Source organism: Amblyraja radiata, chromosome 2 (assembly GCF_010909765.2).
Source record: "Amblyraja radiata isolate CabotCenter1 chromosome 2, sAmbRad1.1.pri, whole genome shotgun sequence".
NCBI classification, from domain to species: Eukaryota; Metazoa; Chordata; class Chondrichthyes; order Rajiformes; family Rajidae; genus Amblyraja; species Amblyraja radiata.
The window spans coordinates 17,975,272-17,988,002 of NC_045957.1; the positions used below are offsets into that span (position 1 = coordinate 17,975,272).

A 12,731-nucleotide genomic window follows, 5' to 3' on the forward strand; every position below is an offset into this window, starting at 1 on the left:
ATGGCGTGCGAGAGCATTTTCTGTGGGTCCTGGATAAGCGGTTTCATGTCGGGACCCTTCTCCAGACTACATTTTTGGGTAAAGTTGATGCTATTCATTTTAAATTGTTTTATCTTGGATAAATACAAACTTCAAATAGTTGAAGTGCACAAACTTCATATGTTGAACCGTTTCATAGTGCGTGGCTCCTTTTTTCGGCAGGGTGATGAGGGCGAGGGGATTGTCAATAGGTTTATATTCCGTTGTGAGTTCATATCCCCATTGGCGCTCGGAGTTTGCAATTTCGTTTACGGGTGCTGCAAAATGTTGCTGATATTCCACACACTCATTATAACATTAAGGGAATTGAATCTGCATCATTTGCAACTATGGAAATGTCACTGCGTTTCACTTAGGGAGGGAATTCTGATGAGATGAGAATGAAGGCTGACTTCCCCTAACGCACCTTAATTGTTTGACCAAAACACTGCATTTTAGAAAGACTTGTCTCAGTGAAGGAACATAAAATATCACCGCTGTTTTCTATTGATAAGCTTTCAACTTTCACTTGCTGGTTGTGTGATATTGGGAACTTCGTGTTCCTGGCAATTTATTTGTAGGCTTCTCTTAACAGCCTGCAACCATAAAAGGCCAGGCTCCGAGCTTGCAATACTTACTGAACCTTTAATAAGATAGTTAAAAGTGATCGTTTTAGTTTGACTTTACGGAAAATAAATGAGCGAACAAATAGAAAGGAAATATACGATAGCTGAAACAACACATCCCTTTCTACCTCTGTTTATCACCGAATCTTCGTTTGGCGGATTAATTTGAACAGCTTTCAAGCTACAGATGGAAATGTGGCATTTTGGCCTCTGTTTCAGCGGCGTCCTGGCAACAGGGCAATTTTCTATCATCAAGGATAAATGGTAAAGAACGGTGCATTCTGATATAAAAGAAGAAAACTCCATGATTGCTGCCTTGCCTGTCATTCAACGCACAAGCATGTGCGCATACACAGGCACACACACAGGCACACACACATGTATACATATACACATGTGTGTATGCGTGTCCCCTTTGAAGCCCGAACAGACTCATTGCGATGTTGACTATATTGGCATACCGTATTTCCATTAGTGTCCCTTGAAACCCTTTGCTTGTTAGCGGCTATGAATGCAAGGTGGGTCAGGACGAGGGTTCTGAATGTCAGCCCTCGGATGTTTACATGCATTATGGTTACATTTACGAAGCCAGTTCTTCTAAAAATAAAACCTTGGATAATTACACAGGCGCAAATATAGGTTTAACGTCGCCATAATGTATCACAATTATAGAGGCTCTATAAGTCACATCAATTAATAAAGATGAGAACAGATCCGGCTTCGAACATTCTGCGTCAATACATTAAAACATGGACAGGAATTGCTTGGGTTGATAGAGAAAGGTAAGAATTTTCAAAGTCAGGTTGCTGCTTTTCTAGAATTTTAACAGGACTTTTACAGATGTGTAGGGCAAGCCGCACTGTTCAAGGCTGCTGCAGTGACATTATGCGGGTCTCATTGTCCGTGCTTGCTTCCTGTTTGTATCACTATTCGCTGGGATTTTCTTGTAATTCTATTCTCAAATCTAATGCGACTGGTGCCGGGGTGATTTGGAATTGGTGGCACTTCTGTTATTGACACCGTGAGTTGTCAAAAAAAAATCGTGATAGTGGGGGTGGATTTTAAATCTTGATAAATAACACGTAAGATCATCCTTAAAATCCAATGATTATGTTCACATTTTTCTATGCCGCGTAAGTAACCAGTTTGAATGGGAAATGATTGCCGCCTAAGAAGAATGAAACGGCCAGACTGCAGCGGTTAACGAGAAACGCAATAAAGGGCTGGAATAAATTCATAAAATCGCCAATTACCTCGTGTCAAACATGCAATTACATATGATGAGAGATTAAACGCGGTGCGGAAGAAAATTGACTTGTTTAGCGGGTTTGAACATACTCAGGTTTATTTTAAATCTTTTGTCTCTTTCCCCCCCGCATCTTGTCCCCTCTTCCATCGCAGTGTCCCAATCCACACACATGCACACACGCTCTCTTTCTCTCCCTTCCTCTCTTTCTCTCTCTCTCTCTCTCTCTTACACGCACACACCGCGAGAAATCCATTTAACCACAATTCACCATATTGATTTATAAAATTGAAATATCTAATGTGGATCTTCAGAAATGAATACTTTCCACGATTATTCAGCTACCGAAATTCATTGTAAAGATGTGTCTAAATTTTCCTCTTTAGCATGCCTGTTTTCTGTTTTTGGTTTCTTTGAAGTGGGAACCCAATGGTCGTGGGATTAGGAATTGGGGGATTGGTCGATGTATACTATTTACAACGCTGGATTTCTGAATACTTTAGCAAACAGTGAAATTCATTATTCGATTACATTAAATTAGATTATTTGAAGTGTGTGACCGCTAAATTCCCAGCCAAACCTCAAAAATGCAAGAAATAACCCAAATCATCCATTGAAACCAGAGAGGTGCAAAGCTCTTATTCGGAATCTTCGCCCAGATTTATGTGACTACTGTATTCCGCGTGAAATGAACAACCCCACAGCTATTAAAATTATATTTTTCCAAAATGGCCTAATTTGAAGTGGGAATTTCCTTCCTCGAAATTATCCCATTACGGTTGACCTTTGATTAATATTACATGGAACAGTTGGTTATTCTGGTTTGCGAATCCTTGCTTAAGTATAATGTGTTTAATCTTTGTTATTTGTTTATTTGTTCGGAACAGCTAAGCATCTGACATTCGTTACCCTCGTGCAATTTGTAGCCAACACTTACCATGCGCCATCTCCCACTAGACGATATTCAGGAGCTTGATGCGAATATCCATGTTAACAGTCGCTTCGGTGTTAGCAGACCGGTGTAGCCATGTTTTTAAAACGTGTCATTCCTGCGTTATAAGAGGAGCATCTATTTTAATTTAGATTGTATCAATTTTAAAATATTCTGCTAAAATATTTAGGCCAGAACATCTTTTTTTTAATTCCCTTTTTGCTAAAGGGAATCAAAGGTGTACTGTTTTATTTTCAGTGTGTACGTTTTAGAATATGCTGTGCCAATTATAAAAACAGAGATGTCAGGATAATAAATATGTTTTTCTCATAACAAGGAGACCGTTTGCAGTGTGGATTAACTTTCAGAAATGTATACATTCTTGATGTAATAGCAAGAGAAAGTCGTTGGTGCGCTGTAAAATAGTTATCTATCTCAGACATATCCTTGTCGCTTCTGGTTACACAGTGGAGCTGGTGCGGAATTCGAATGTAATACTTTATTTACAATTTCGTTGACATTATTGGCGCGCAAATCATTGACACTGCTATTCTGCAACAACTAAATAATAATGACGGTGTTATTTTCGCCAAGAAAAAAATTCATTGGTCTCACCCACTGCCGCCTAAATTTCAACCAAAACACAATGGCATCTGGCAATGGCGGCAGAATAATCTCTACAAGATGTTGTGCATCTTTAGACGATTAAGTGCCTGCTAACTGGATTTAAACAGTATCTTCCACAAATGTATGCACTGTTCAACAAATTCTGATTATTCAGCAATATATTTCAGTCACTATGTTGTCTTAAAAGTATTGCATGTACACCACTATTTTGCAACCCGTGTGCTTATTTCTCCACAATACGTATAACTTAAATCTAGCTGTTAGAAGGTTGTTAAAATACTTAATCAACTAGATATTTACATCGTTTTTGTGAGAGAAATGTATGAGCTATCTTAATGTAGAGCTGATATCCTATTCGCTGTCGAGATTCTTTTGAAGATCTTCATTGTCCTCGTAATGATATTGTTTTCAAAAAATATCTACCCCAATTATCTTCTTCAAGACAGTTATCATGTTCTTCATTCATTGCTGAAGTTTGCCTGCATCCATGAGTCGGATAATTCCTAATCAAATGAACAAGGAACATTTTTTACACTGAATTGTTCTTAAATCTTTTTTGTGCGATTTAAAATAAACGTTTCGTTTTAATTTGAGACAATGTTCAGTATCGGCATCTTTAAACATTATCATTCAATTTGATTAACGCTCGTTCCATTTGAATTAAAGTGATGATGATAAAAACGGGAAATGACTGGAGGCCCATTAAATCTTCAGATGCTACATGGGCAAGAAGAGGCCTGTACCTCTAAAACGACTGGGTTCCCAACAAGTATCGATTAGTCAGTCATTTCCATGCATTTAAAATTACTTACTGAAAACAATAAATGGCAGTACAATTTGAAAGGTTGTCCCACAATATGACATTGTTCGCAGGGGTCATGCGGGTATAAACGCAATGCTATCCACTCCTATGATATAGATCTAAAGCAGTTTTAGGTGCGTACCGTTGGTCTGATTGTGCCGATTGCTCTAATAAGAATGTTCGATCGAGAAAGAGAAAGCGAAAATAAATGTGATTCTACTTCACATATAATTTTCAATGTACGTAACAATTGTATCCATCTTCGTGATTCGTGCATGCATTTCAGTATGTGCTTGAATATTTGGTTAAGTGACGATACGGGGGCGATTGCACCTGCCAAACCACACATGGATTTTAGAATGTAGCCCTGTCCTCTTCTGAGAAGCTGCCATCCTATTCATTGATACGAATTATCTTCTCAGTGGGAAAAATAACACCAGTCAACGAATCTCCTTGGGACAATGGCAACTTTAATAAAAGGCTAAAAGGAGCAAGTCGCTGCTGGCAATACAATGCCGAAGTAATGATTCCAACACCTCGCTGTTTATGTTGTACTATTGTCCTATAACTGAAAGCATTTAAAGAAACCAATTAATGTTAAATTGCAGCGTTATAAAACAGAATATGATGATTATTAAATCGACGACGGTAAACTAAAGTTATGATTGTACAATAACGTCAAGGAAGTTCAGCATTGTTGCCGCTGTAATTTGAAAAGCAATTCTAGTATAATTTGCAATGTGACTGTTATAATATTACGTTTTATTTTCCCTTTGCTAACTTTACATACCTGCCACTATACAATAATGTTCAAATTACCTAGATTTTGCTTACAAGTCCAGTGACTCTCTGTCCTGGCTGATTTGTCAACGATAAAGCTAGTCGTTGTGCTTTCTCTCTTCACTTGGCTTCCCATCTTCAGCTCTCTTTTCTTTGTTGTATTTCAGTCGCTATTGTGCTGATCTGAAGCTCTTCTCGAAACCGGATAGACAAAAATCAACGATGTGTTCGCTTCGTGAAAATGATTTGAAATCGACAGCTAACCTTAATGGTTTGAAGAGAAAGTCTCATTGTAAATGAAGCTGCCAGTGTGTTGAATTCTCTAAAGGGGGGGGTATATTTCATATTCTCGTGCTATTACAAAATCGAAGCTAATAAATACATTTAGTAAAATGCTTATTATTATGTAGCTCTGAACGCGTAGACAACAACAAATTAGGAAACCTTACATATCTCCGAATAGACAGGTGTGCTATAACCACGCGATAAAAATAGTGATATGAACAGATAGTAGACAGCGTGCGTTCCAACCACTCAATATGTCAAATATATATATATATATATCTATATAGTTCCAAATTTCAAATCTTGCAATCATGGTAGAATTATTTAATATTGTTGATATTAGTTCGGGTTACCAGCCAAGGAGTTGTTGCCCAGTTGACCTTCCAATTAACAGTGATGCCGTTAATCAATTTTCTTTTGCGAGGTTAGCATTTTGTGTTATTTAAAAAAAAACTTAAATTTGCCTTACCTCTTTCGGATGCCTAATACAGTTTTTTGTAAAATCCATCTGAATTGTATGATATCCGACTTTTCAGTGTACAATTGTAAATAGAGATGTCAGTATTTTTGTCTCCGAGTGAATCTTCCCAGAATCTATACTCTCCGTTGAACGCGGGGAAAGGGGCAGTGCCATCCATGCGTTGCGATTTTAAAATATCGTGTAAATAACAGTTATAAAGTTCTTGATATAGTGAAATCAGCATTGGTACTAAAGGCTGCAGTCAGACAACCACTTTGATAAGAGGATAATTGATGCGACAGTGGCGTATAATTAGGGGATAATTTATGCAATATCCACTATTTTATTCGAAATGCGGTCATAATCATTACAAGACAATTGTGGGCAAATTCATCGCAGCAATTTTAGAATAATTAAGATAAATTTTGTGTATTTCCAAGTAGGCCCATAATTATCCCTACACACATCATCCAAAATTAAATGTAACACTATGTTACATATTTAATTATATTGATAATGCACTAAAGCCATTCATAATTTAAATTTAATTAATTTTGTAAGGCACGTCTGGATATTTTAAATCGTGTATTAACACACATTTGCCAAACCGCCAACCACATTCATAATTTGCAATATCTTCAATCTGGAGAGAATTTTCAGACTGCCATATATCTGGAGGAGGTGACCGAGGGCGCTGGTGCTTCCAAATCAGAGAGAAGTGGGACGTATCTAGCCACTGAGTTTAACTGCCTTCGTTCTCCCGCTAATTGCATTAACATTGTAATCTGGAGTGCAAAATATCCATTCATTTCTCGTATTATTCACACGGACATAAATGCTCCCATGTAATTATTGCGCGGATCGTGTTTGCGTTGCTTTTGCCGTGTGGCTTTATTAAAGATGAGATTAACTACGATTTGTTTTTAATCAATTGTTTGATACCAGAAGTATAATCTTTCGGTATTGTGCTGTCCAAATGACAGCGCGATTTGAGGCTTATAATTCCTTTGGATGTTTGCAAAGGGAAAGTCGTTGTTGGGGATGTTGTGAAAGGTTGTTAGTGCTGTGCTTGAGGTTAGTTATTCTGCTTTAACCCAGTGTTGACTGCATCCGCTCAAGCCAGTGGAAGTGGCAGGAGGATGACGAGGCGGAGAGATGACCAATCAGACGCTGCTGGCCTTTGGAGACAAATCATTCGACTTGTGGCACATTACAGCATCTGCATCAAGTCTCAAAGCCGAACCTTAACTTTAACACAATCCACTAAAAGACCGCTTCAACTCCACTCAACTTGGAAGTCCAATATAACCTTCTGCTTCAAAAAAATAACTATAGGAACTTATACGTCCCCGCTTTCTCCTCGGGAGATTTACCTTCTTCATGAAAAAGAGAGAAATCACGCTTTTGAAAGTTGTTCCTTCGGTTGAATTTTTATAATGACCATGACTACGTTGGCTGACGGATTGGAAGCCCCGGATTCCAAATCTGCCTTCATGGAGTTCGGCCAGCAGTCCCAGCAAAGTTCTCCGTCCATGTCTCAAAGTCATTACCCAGTGCACTGCCTGCACTCAGGACACTCACACCAGCACGACAACTCGTACCCGGCCGTCAACACCTACAACAGACCCCTTCCTTATCCCTACGTGAGTCACTCGCAGCACAGCCCTTACCTGCCGTCCTACCACAGCAACAGCACTGGCAGCCAGACACGTTTAGACGACACAGGTGAGTCTTCGAACAGACCTAAAGTTATACCTCCTCGGGATTTTGTCTTCGCGATTAAATCGTAAACTTCCCGAGTCACAATGTAATCTTCGCTTTCAGCAATCCTTGTTCCGACTGTTGATGTTTTCCTTCTGTATCTGAATTCATTACTTCACCCTCTTTTCGTAGTTTTCACATTTCAAACTTTAATTTATCGCGCCGTATGTCTGCAAAAGTTCTTCTATTTGGGGGATGTTTAAATAGAGCTGTTATGCCAATGCACAAACAACTGTCTTCTTATTTGATGGCATATATATATATATATATATATATATATGATCATTAAGTAACTGCATATCGCTGCTACCTCTGTCGATAGGGAGCACAGTGTACGTGCATGACCAATAAACCAAGTTGTTAATTGATGCATCCTAATATAAAATTACTTATTTTACAGCCGCCAGTTAGGATTTTTAATTGTAATTTGCCGGGGGCGGAAGGGAGGGGGTTGTGGGGCGGGGTGGTGTTGTGGAACTAAAGATAGTAGAATCCTCCGATTACTTCAACTCGCTGGAATTGTTAGCGGGACTGCTCGTGTCTTTAAACGCCGTCCGTGTCCATAAGGAATACGCTTCCATCGCCGAGAGCAGGGGGGGGGGGGGGGACTCCAGCGCAATATGCATTTAAGTCTATGTAGGAATAAGCTGTGAGCAGGGCCGTGGAACATGTCGGAGTATGCTTGCTTTCCAGAGCAACAAAAGACGACAGTGATTGAAAACGGTGAGATCCGTTTCAACGGAAAAGGAAAAAAGATCCGCAAGCCTCGCACCATTTATTCAAGTCTCCAGCTGCAGGCGTTAAATCACCGTTTCCAACAGACTCAATATTTGGCATTGCCCGAGAGAGCCGAGCTGGCCGCTTCGATGGGACTCACACAGACGCAGGTACAGTGCTCGACAAACAACGTCCGATCTCACTTTTCGCACTTTCTGCAACCTCTTTATTCTCGCCTTATGTTTATATACTATGCAGGTCCAATTTCACAGAATGCACCCGTGAGCATTCGCTGAGGCTGCAGGCAGTATGTTACCAGCGCGCTGCAAACAAAAATGGCTCGGAAAATGTGACACAGAAACTCCGTTTCGATCACATTGTCCAAGTTGTATTAAACGTCGCCCTTTCAGTTTAAGATAATTATCTTTCTGCTTAGTTTCATATTACCTCAAAGCGGTCTCTCCGAAGAACAAAATGGTAACTACAGTTTTAAACGCACCACGTGGCCACCGTCATGCAGCGAATATCAGGTTAATCAAATCACAACTATTTGTGATTTTTTACCTTTTCATAGGGATGTTTTTGAGATAAGATAATTAGATGTAACTCGATTTAAGCGTCGTTCCCAACAACGATTCGCTGTTGAAGTGCAACTCCCGTTTTATTTGGTGTTTGTTTAGAAAGAATGATTGGCCCTACGGTACAAGCGGAGAGCTGCACGAGATTTGTGGTCTATGGCTTTGGTGCTTCCAAGCGCAATACATGCAACGCCACAATGGAATACGTTTGCTCACCACAAATGGACCATATGTACAGTCCACGTGCAATTGAATGACAGAGTACACTATATCAAAATAATCCCTTTCTTTCGTCCATCAAACTCAAAGTATCCTGATTATATTTAGGCAATGATGAGGATAGAATTACTATTTTAAATGCCCCTTTTCTATTTGGGAGAGTTAAAGATGAAAATAAACCATTAAAAAAAGAATGTGTAAGTTACTGTACCTTTTGGCCAGAGCCAATTGTATTTCCTTGCAGATTTCGACTGAGTTCTCTTTGGAACAGAGGTTAAGGAAATGCCAACACTTACTTAGAAGCTCTGCTAATGCTGAGGATTATGCAATTGAATTTATGATTTTCCATTTGCTCAGAAATAAGCATATGCTATAGGTTTAGCAAGAAAAGTGGTAAAGTCTCTGTAATGTTTTCAATCCCTGTATAAACAACCTTTGGATTTTTTTTCTCTCTCGTCTGGACTTCTGAGCCAGAATTTCTTCAACAAATATAAGCTCCCTTGATTCATTTACGGCGACTGCAGGGGCGACTTTGGAATGCTGGCACTGACACGATAGAGTACAGCGGTATGCCAGAACATATGTATAGCATTTTGAAGTTATTAAGCATTTAAGTGACTCTAGACCAGTGAGGATAATCTTTGTTCCGTGTGCATTGTTTTACTCCTACCACTTGCAAGGTTAGTGTCTATCAGAAATCAATGAAATAATCACTTGTTCACACACTTTAAATATATCAATAAACAATTTTCTCGCTCATTTCAGTTTTTGCCCAAAAATATCCGTTTCAATGCCACACTAACGAAACGACAATGATTTATTACATGGCATGACCATTGCAGGACTATAAAGATGCGCGTAGACTGCATTTTATTAACTCGACTGATTTGATTTTCATTTGCGAAAATAAACTAATTTTCTAGGACGTCAATCTTTCATGTAATATTTAATGAAATAAGAAATTTCATGTAATATTATTTATTTACAAAACTGGGTCGGATATCCAACAATACCAAATGTACGGAAATTAAGTAAATCTATTTCCAGTCGTTGTCATCTTTTCTTCAATATCTCCAACAATGCTCTTTGCAATAAACCTAAGGTATCCAGATTTGAAAACTTACGAAAGCAGTCTAGTTAGAATATTATATTTATTTATGGATAATTAAACCCATTATACATTTAGAAATAACGCTCAGCAGCCAAGTTCATAATACATTTTTGATTGTGCCTGCTGTTTTGAACCACCTGTCAAACACAAACAATTTCTACCACCGTTGGATCTTGTTGGGATTGTCGCTAATGATGTTGGCGACTGGGGGATGGGGATAGTGGGCTGGATAGAGATGCGACAAGGAACAATTATGATGTGAAACAGCATAATGGTTAATTGTGTGAGATGAACGGGAGGAAAGGGACGGAATCTGCGTATTCAGCAACATATTTCCCCCCAAAGTGGCTGTAATTATGACCAACAAGTATGTATGGCACAAATCGGAATCGTAGACAGATGGTAAATGAGTCTTAGCAACATTGTTGGAGTTTTATAAAAGTCTGCCACCGTTTAAGTCTCCAGAGGGGAATCAGTAGTGTGTTTAAAATGTGTTTGAAAGATACATATTCGATAGTAAAATACTGCAATGAATTTATTTTTTTAGCTGGTAATGCAGACCACAATGCAACTCCAAACGTCGGAAGCAGGTGAAAACATACACATCAAGCGTTTGTTCTTAGGCCTCTTAAAATCCCACTCATTGTGTTGAATTTGAACTTCAAGGAAACGTCAGACGGGCAGAGTTCACAGTTTATAAATCGGTGCGAATGAATGGGGTGCATATATGAGTTCAATATATGTCCTTTAATTGTTTAGATACGCCAATAAGATTGAATAGTTACGGGGGAAAATGTTGCTGAGGATGTTCCTTTCTGCACTAGTAGCCAGGAGATAGATGTACAAATGAATCCACGCCTTAAATGATGTTCACCTCTCAATGTATAACATATCGTTGACATCACAGAACAGAGTAGATTTTTCACTGTGCTGTTGTCGAAAATTATGAAAACATTTTATATGTCATGTAATTGCCTCACGGCTATGCAGTGATTCAATCGGTTGGATAATCCAAACAACGGTACAGAACAGAAACCGCCAGAAGCATTAATGCAGGATTATTTGTAGAATACGACCACTTGCTTCATTTGTCCGGTGCAGTCTTTCTCACAATATTGTTTTACTTATATTTCTAAACCATATTACTTATAGTTCTAAACTGTCATTGTCGTGCCATTGACCATTTTACTAACTGTAAACAGATATACTGCCCGTCGTTAAGTGCCATGTATTTACATTTGTTAATGTCATTTATTGTAGGTGAAAATCTGGTTCCAGAATAAACGCTCAAAGTTTAAGAAAGTGATGAAGCAGGGAGGAAATCCCCTTGAGAACGATTCTATTTCTGGGTCGGCCGGTCTTTCCCCTCGTTCCCCAGCCATCCCGCCAGTGTGGGACATTACAGCTTCGGCCAAAGGTGTCAACATGACCTCCAACAGCTACATGGCTGGTTATTCCCCCTGGTACTCCACGAGCCACCAAGACACCATGCAAAGACAGATGATGTAACATCCCGAAGCCAAAATCTCTCAGTGGGGTTAAAGGGAACCCATCGTTAGATAATGCCCAGATACACAGAAGCCATTTTGAATGGAAGATCTAGCAGCGATTGCAGTTGCTGACAGCCAGGTTAAATTGGACTGGTAATGGGCGAAGAGGAGGATCGGACGGTGATTGTAGACATTGCGAAAGGGCCGCCACTGTCTCCAGCCAGTCCATAAGATCAAATGATCACAAAACGCAAATGCAAATGTGGGAGATTTTATGCCGATTTTAAAACGGCGTAACTTTGTGATGCAGAGACGCACTGGAATAGATAAAAAAGACACGTTGTATGTATATATTGATTATTTTTAGGTGTATATAGTTTATATGTTTTATGTTTCTTTCATATTGAGTAATAAATCATAAAAAGTCGACGTGCCCTGTGGTTAACTTTGTTAAAAAATACGTAATGAATTTCACTTCGAGCTTACACTGAACACTGGTAATGAGTCCCGCTTAGTAAAATCTGTTGTATTTTGAAAGGAAAATCGTGAAACTTGCTTTCCAATTGCATTCAGAAAATTGCGCTCAAGTTTCTTTGAGGGGCCGTGTAGGTTGAAAATATCAGAATACGTATCATATTGAGTAATATGAGTAATTTTGCTGTGCTATATTAACAGCAAAATATATTTCAAACACAAGTTGCACGCTTGGCGTTTCAACCACATCAACATATTCGAGTCTACAGCAATACTATGAAATCCACTGTCAAGTATTTTGCAACAGCGATAACGGCATTGGAATATAATCTGCTGTACTATTTGAAATCCCAAGAACACATTACTTGTAGACATTTGTCGTTAGAATAAAATGTATTCGCAAGTGAATATTTAAACTGAGCAAGAAATAACCAAATGATGAAAAACTGGGTCAGTCTGCCCTCAGAAGCTGTGCAACCATGGACCTGTAAACATCAAATTGAAATCCGTTGAAATGTGGCCATTTATCTCAATTGACAAAAACAAGACATGTCCAAGATTCAAAAATGACAATAACTCGCTGTATGTACAAAACCACCATTACTT

At 38.9% G+C, this 12,731-nt stretch overlaps 1 protein-coding gene across 1 annotated transcript; it reads left to right on the forward strand.

Annotated features, from left to right (window-relative positions):
• The first annotated feature begins 6,875 nt into the window (after positions 1–6,875).
• On the forward strand, positions 6,876–12,078 carry dlx6 (distal-less homeobox 6). Its single transcript, XM_033042370.1, has 3 exons — positions 6,876–7,500; positions 8,230–8,423; positions 11,422–12,078. Exons 1-3 carry the CDS (start codon positions 7,212–7,214, stop codon positions 11,668–11,670), a joined length of 732 nt encoding a protein of 243 aa, XP_032898261.1. The 5' UTR covers positions 6,876–7,211; the 3' UTR covers positions 11,671–12,078.
• The last annotated feature ends 653 nt before the right edge of the window (positions 12,079–12,731 follow it).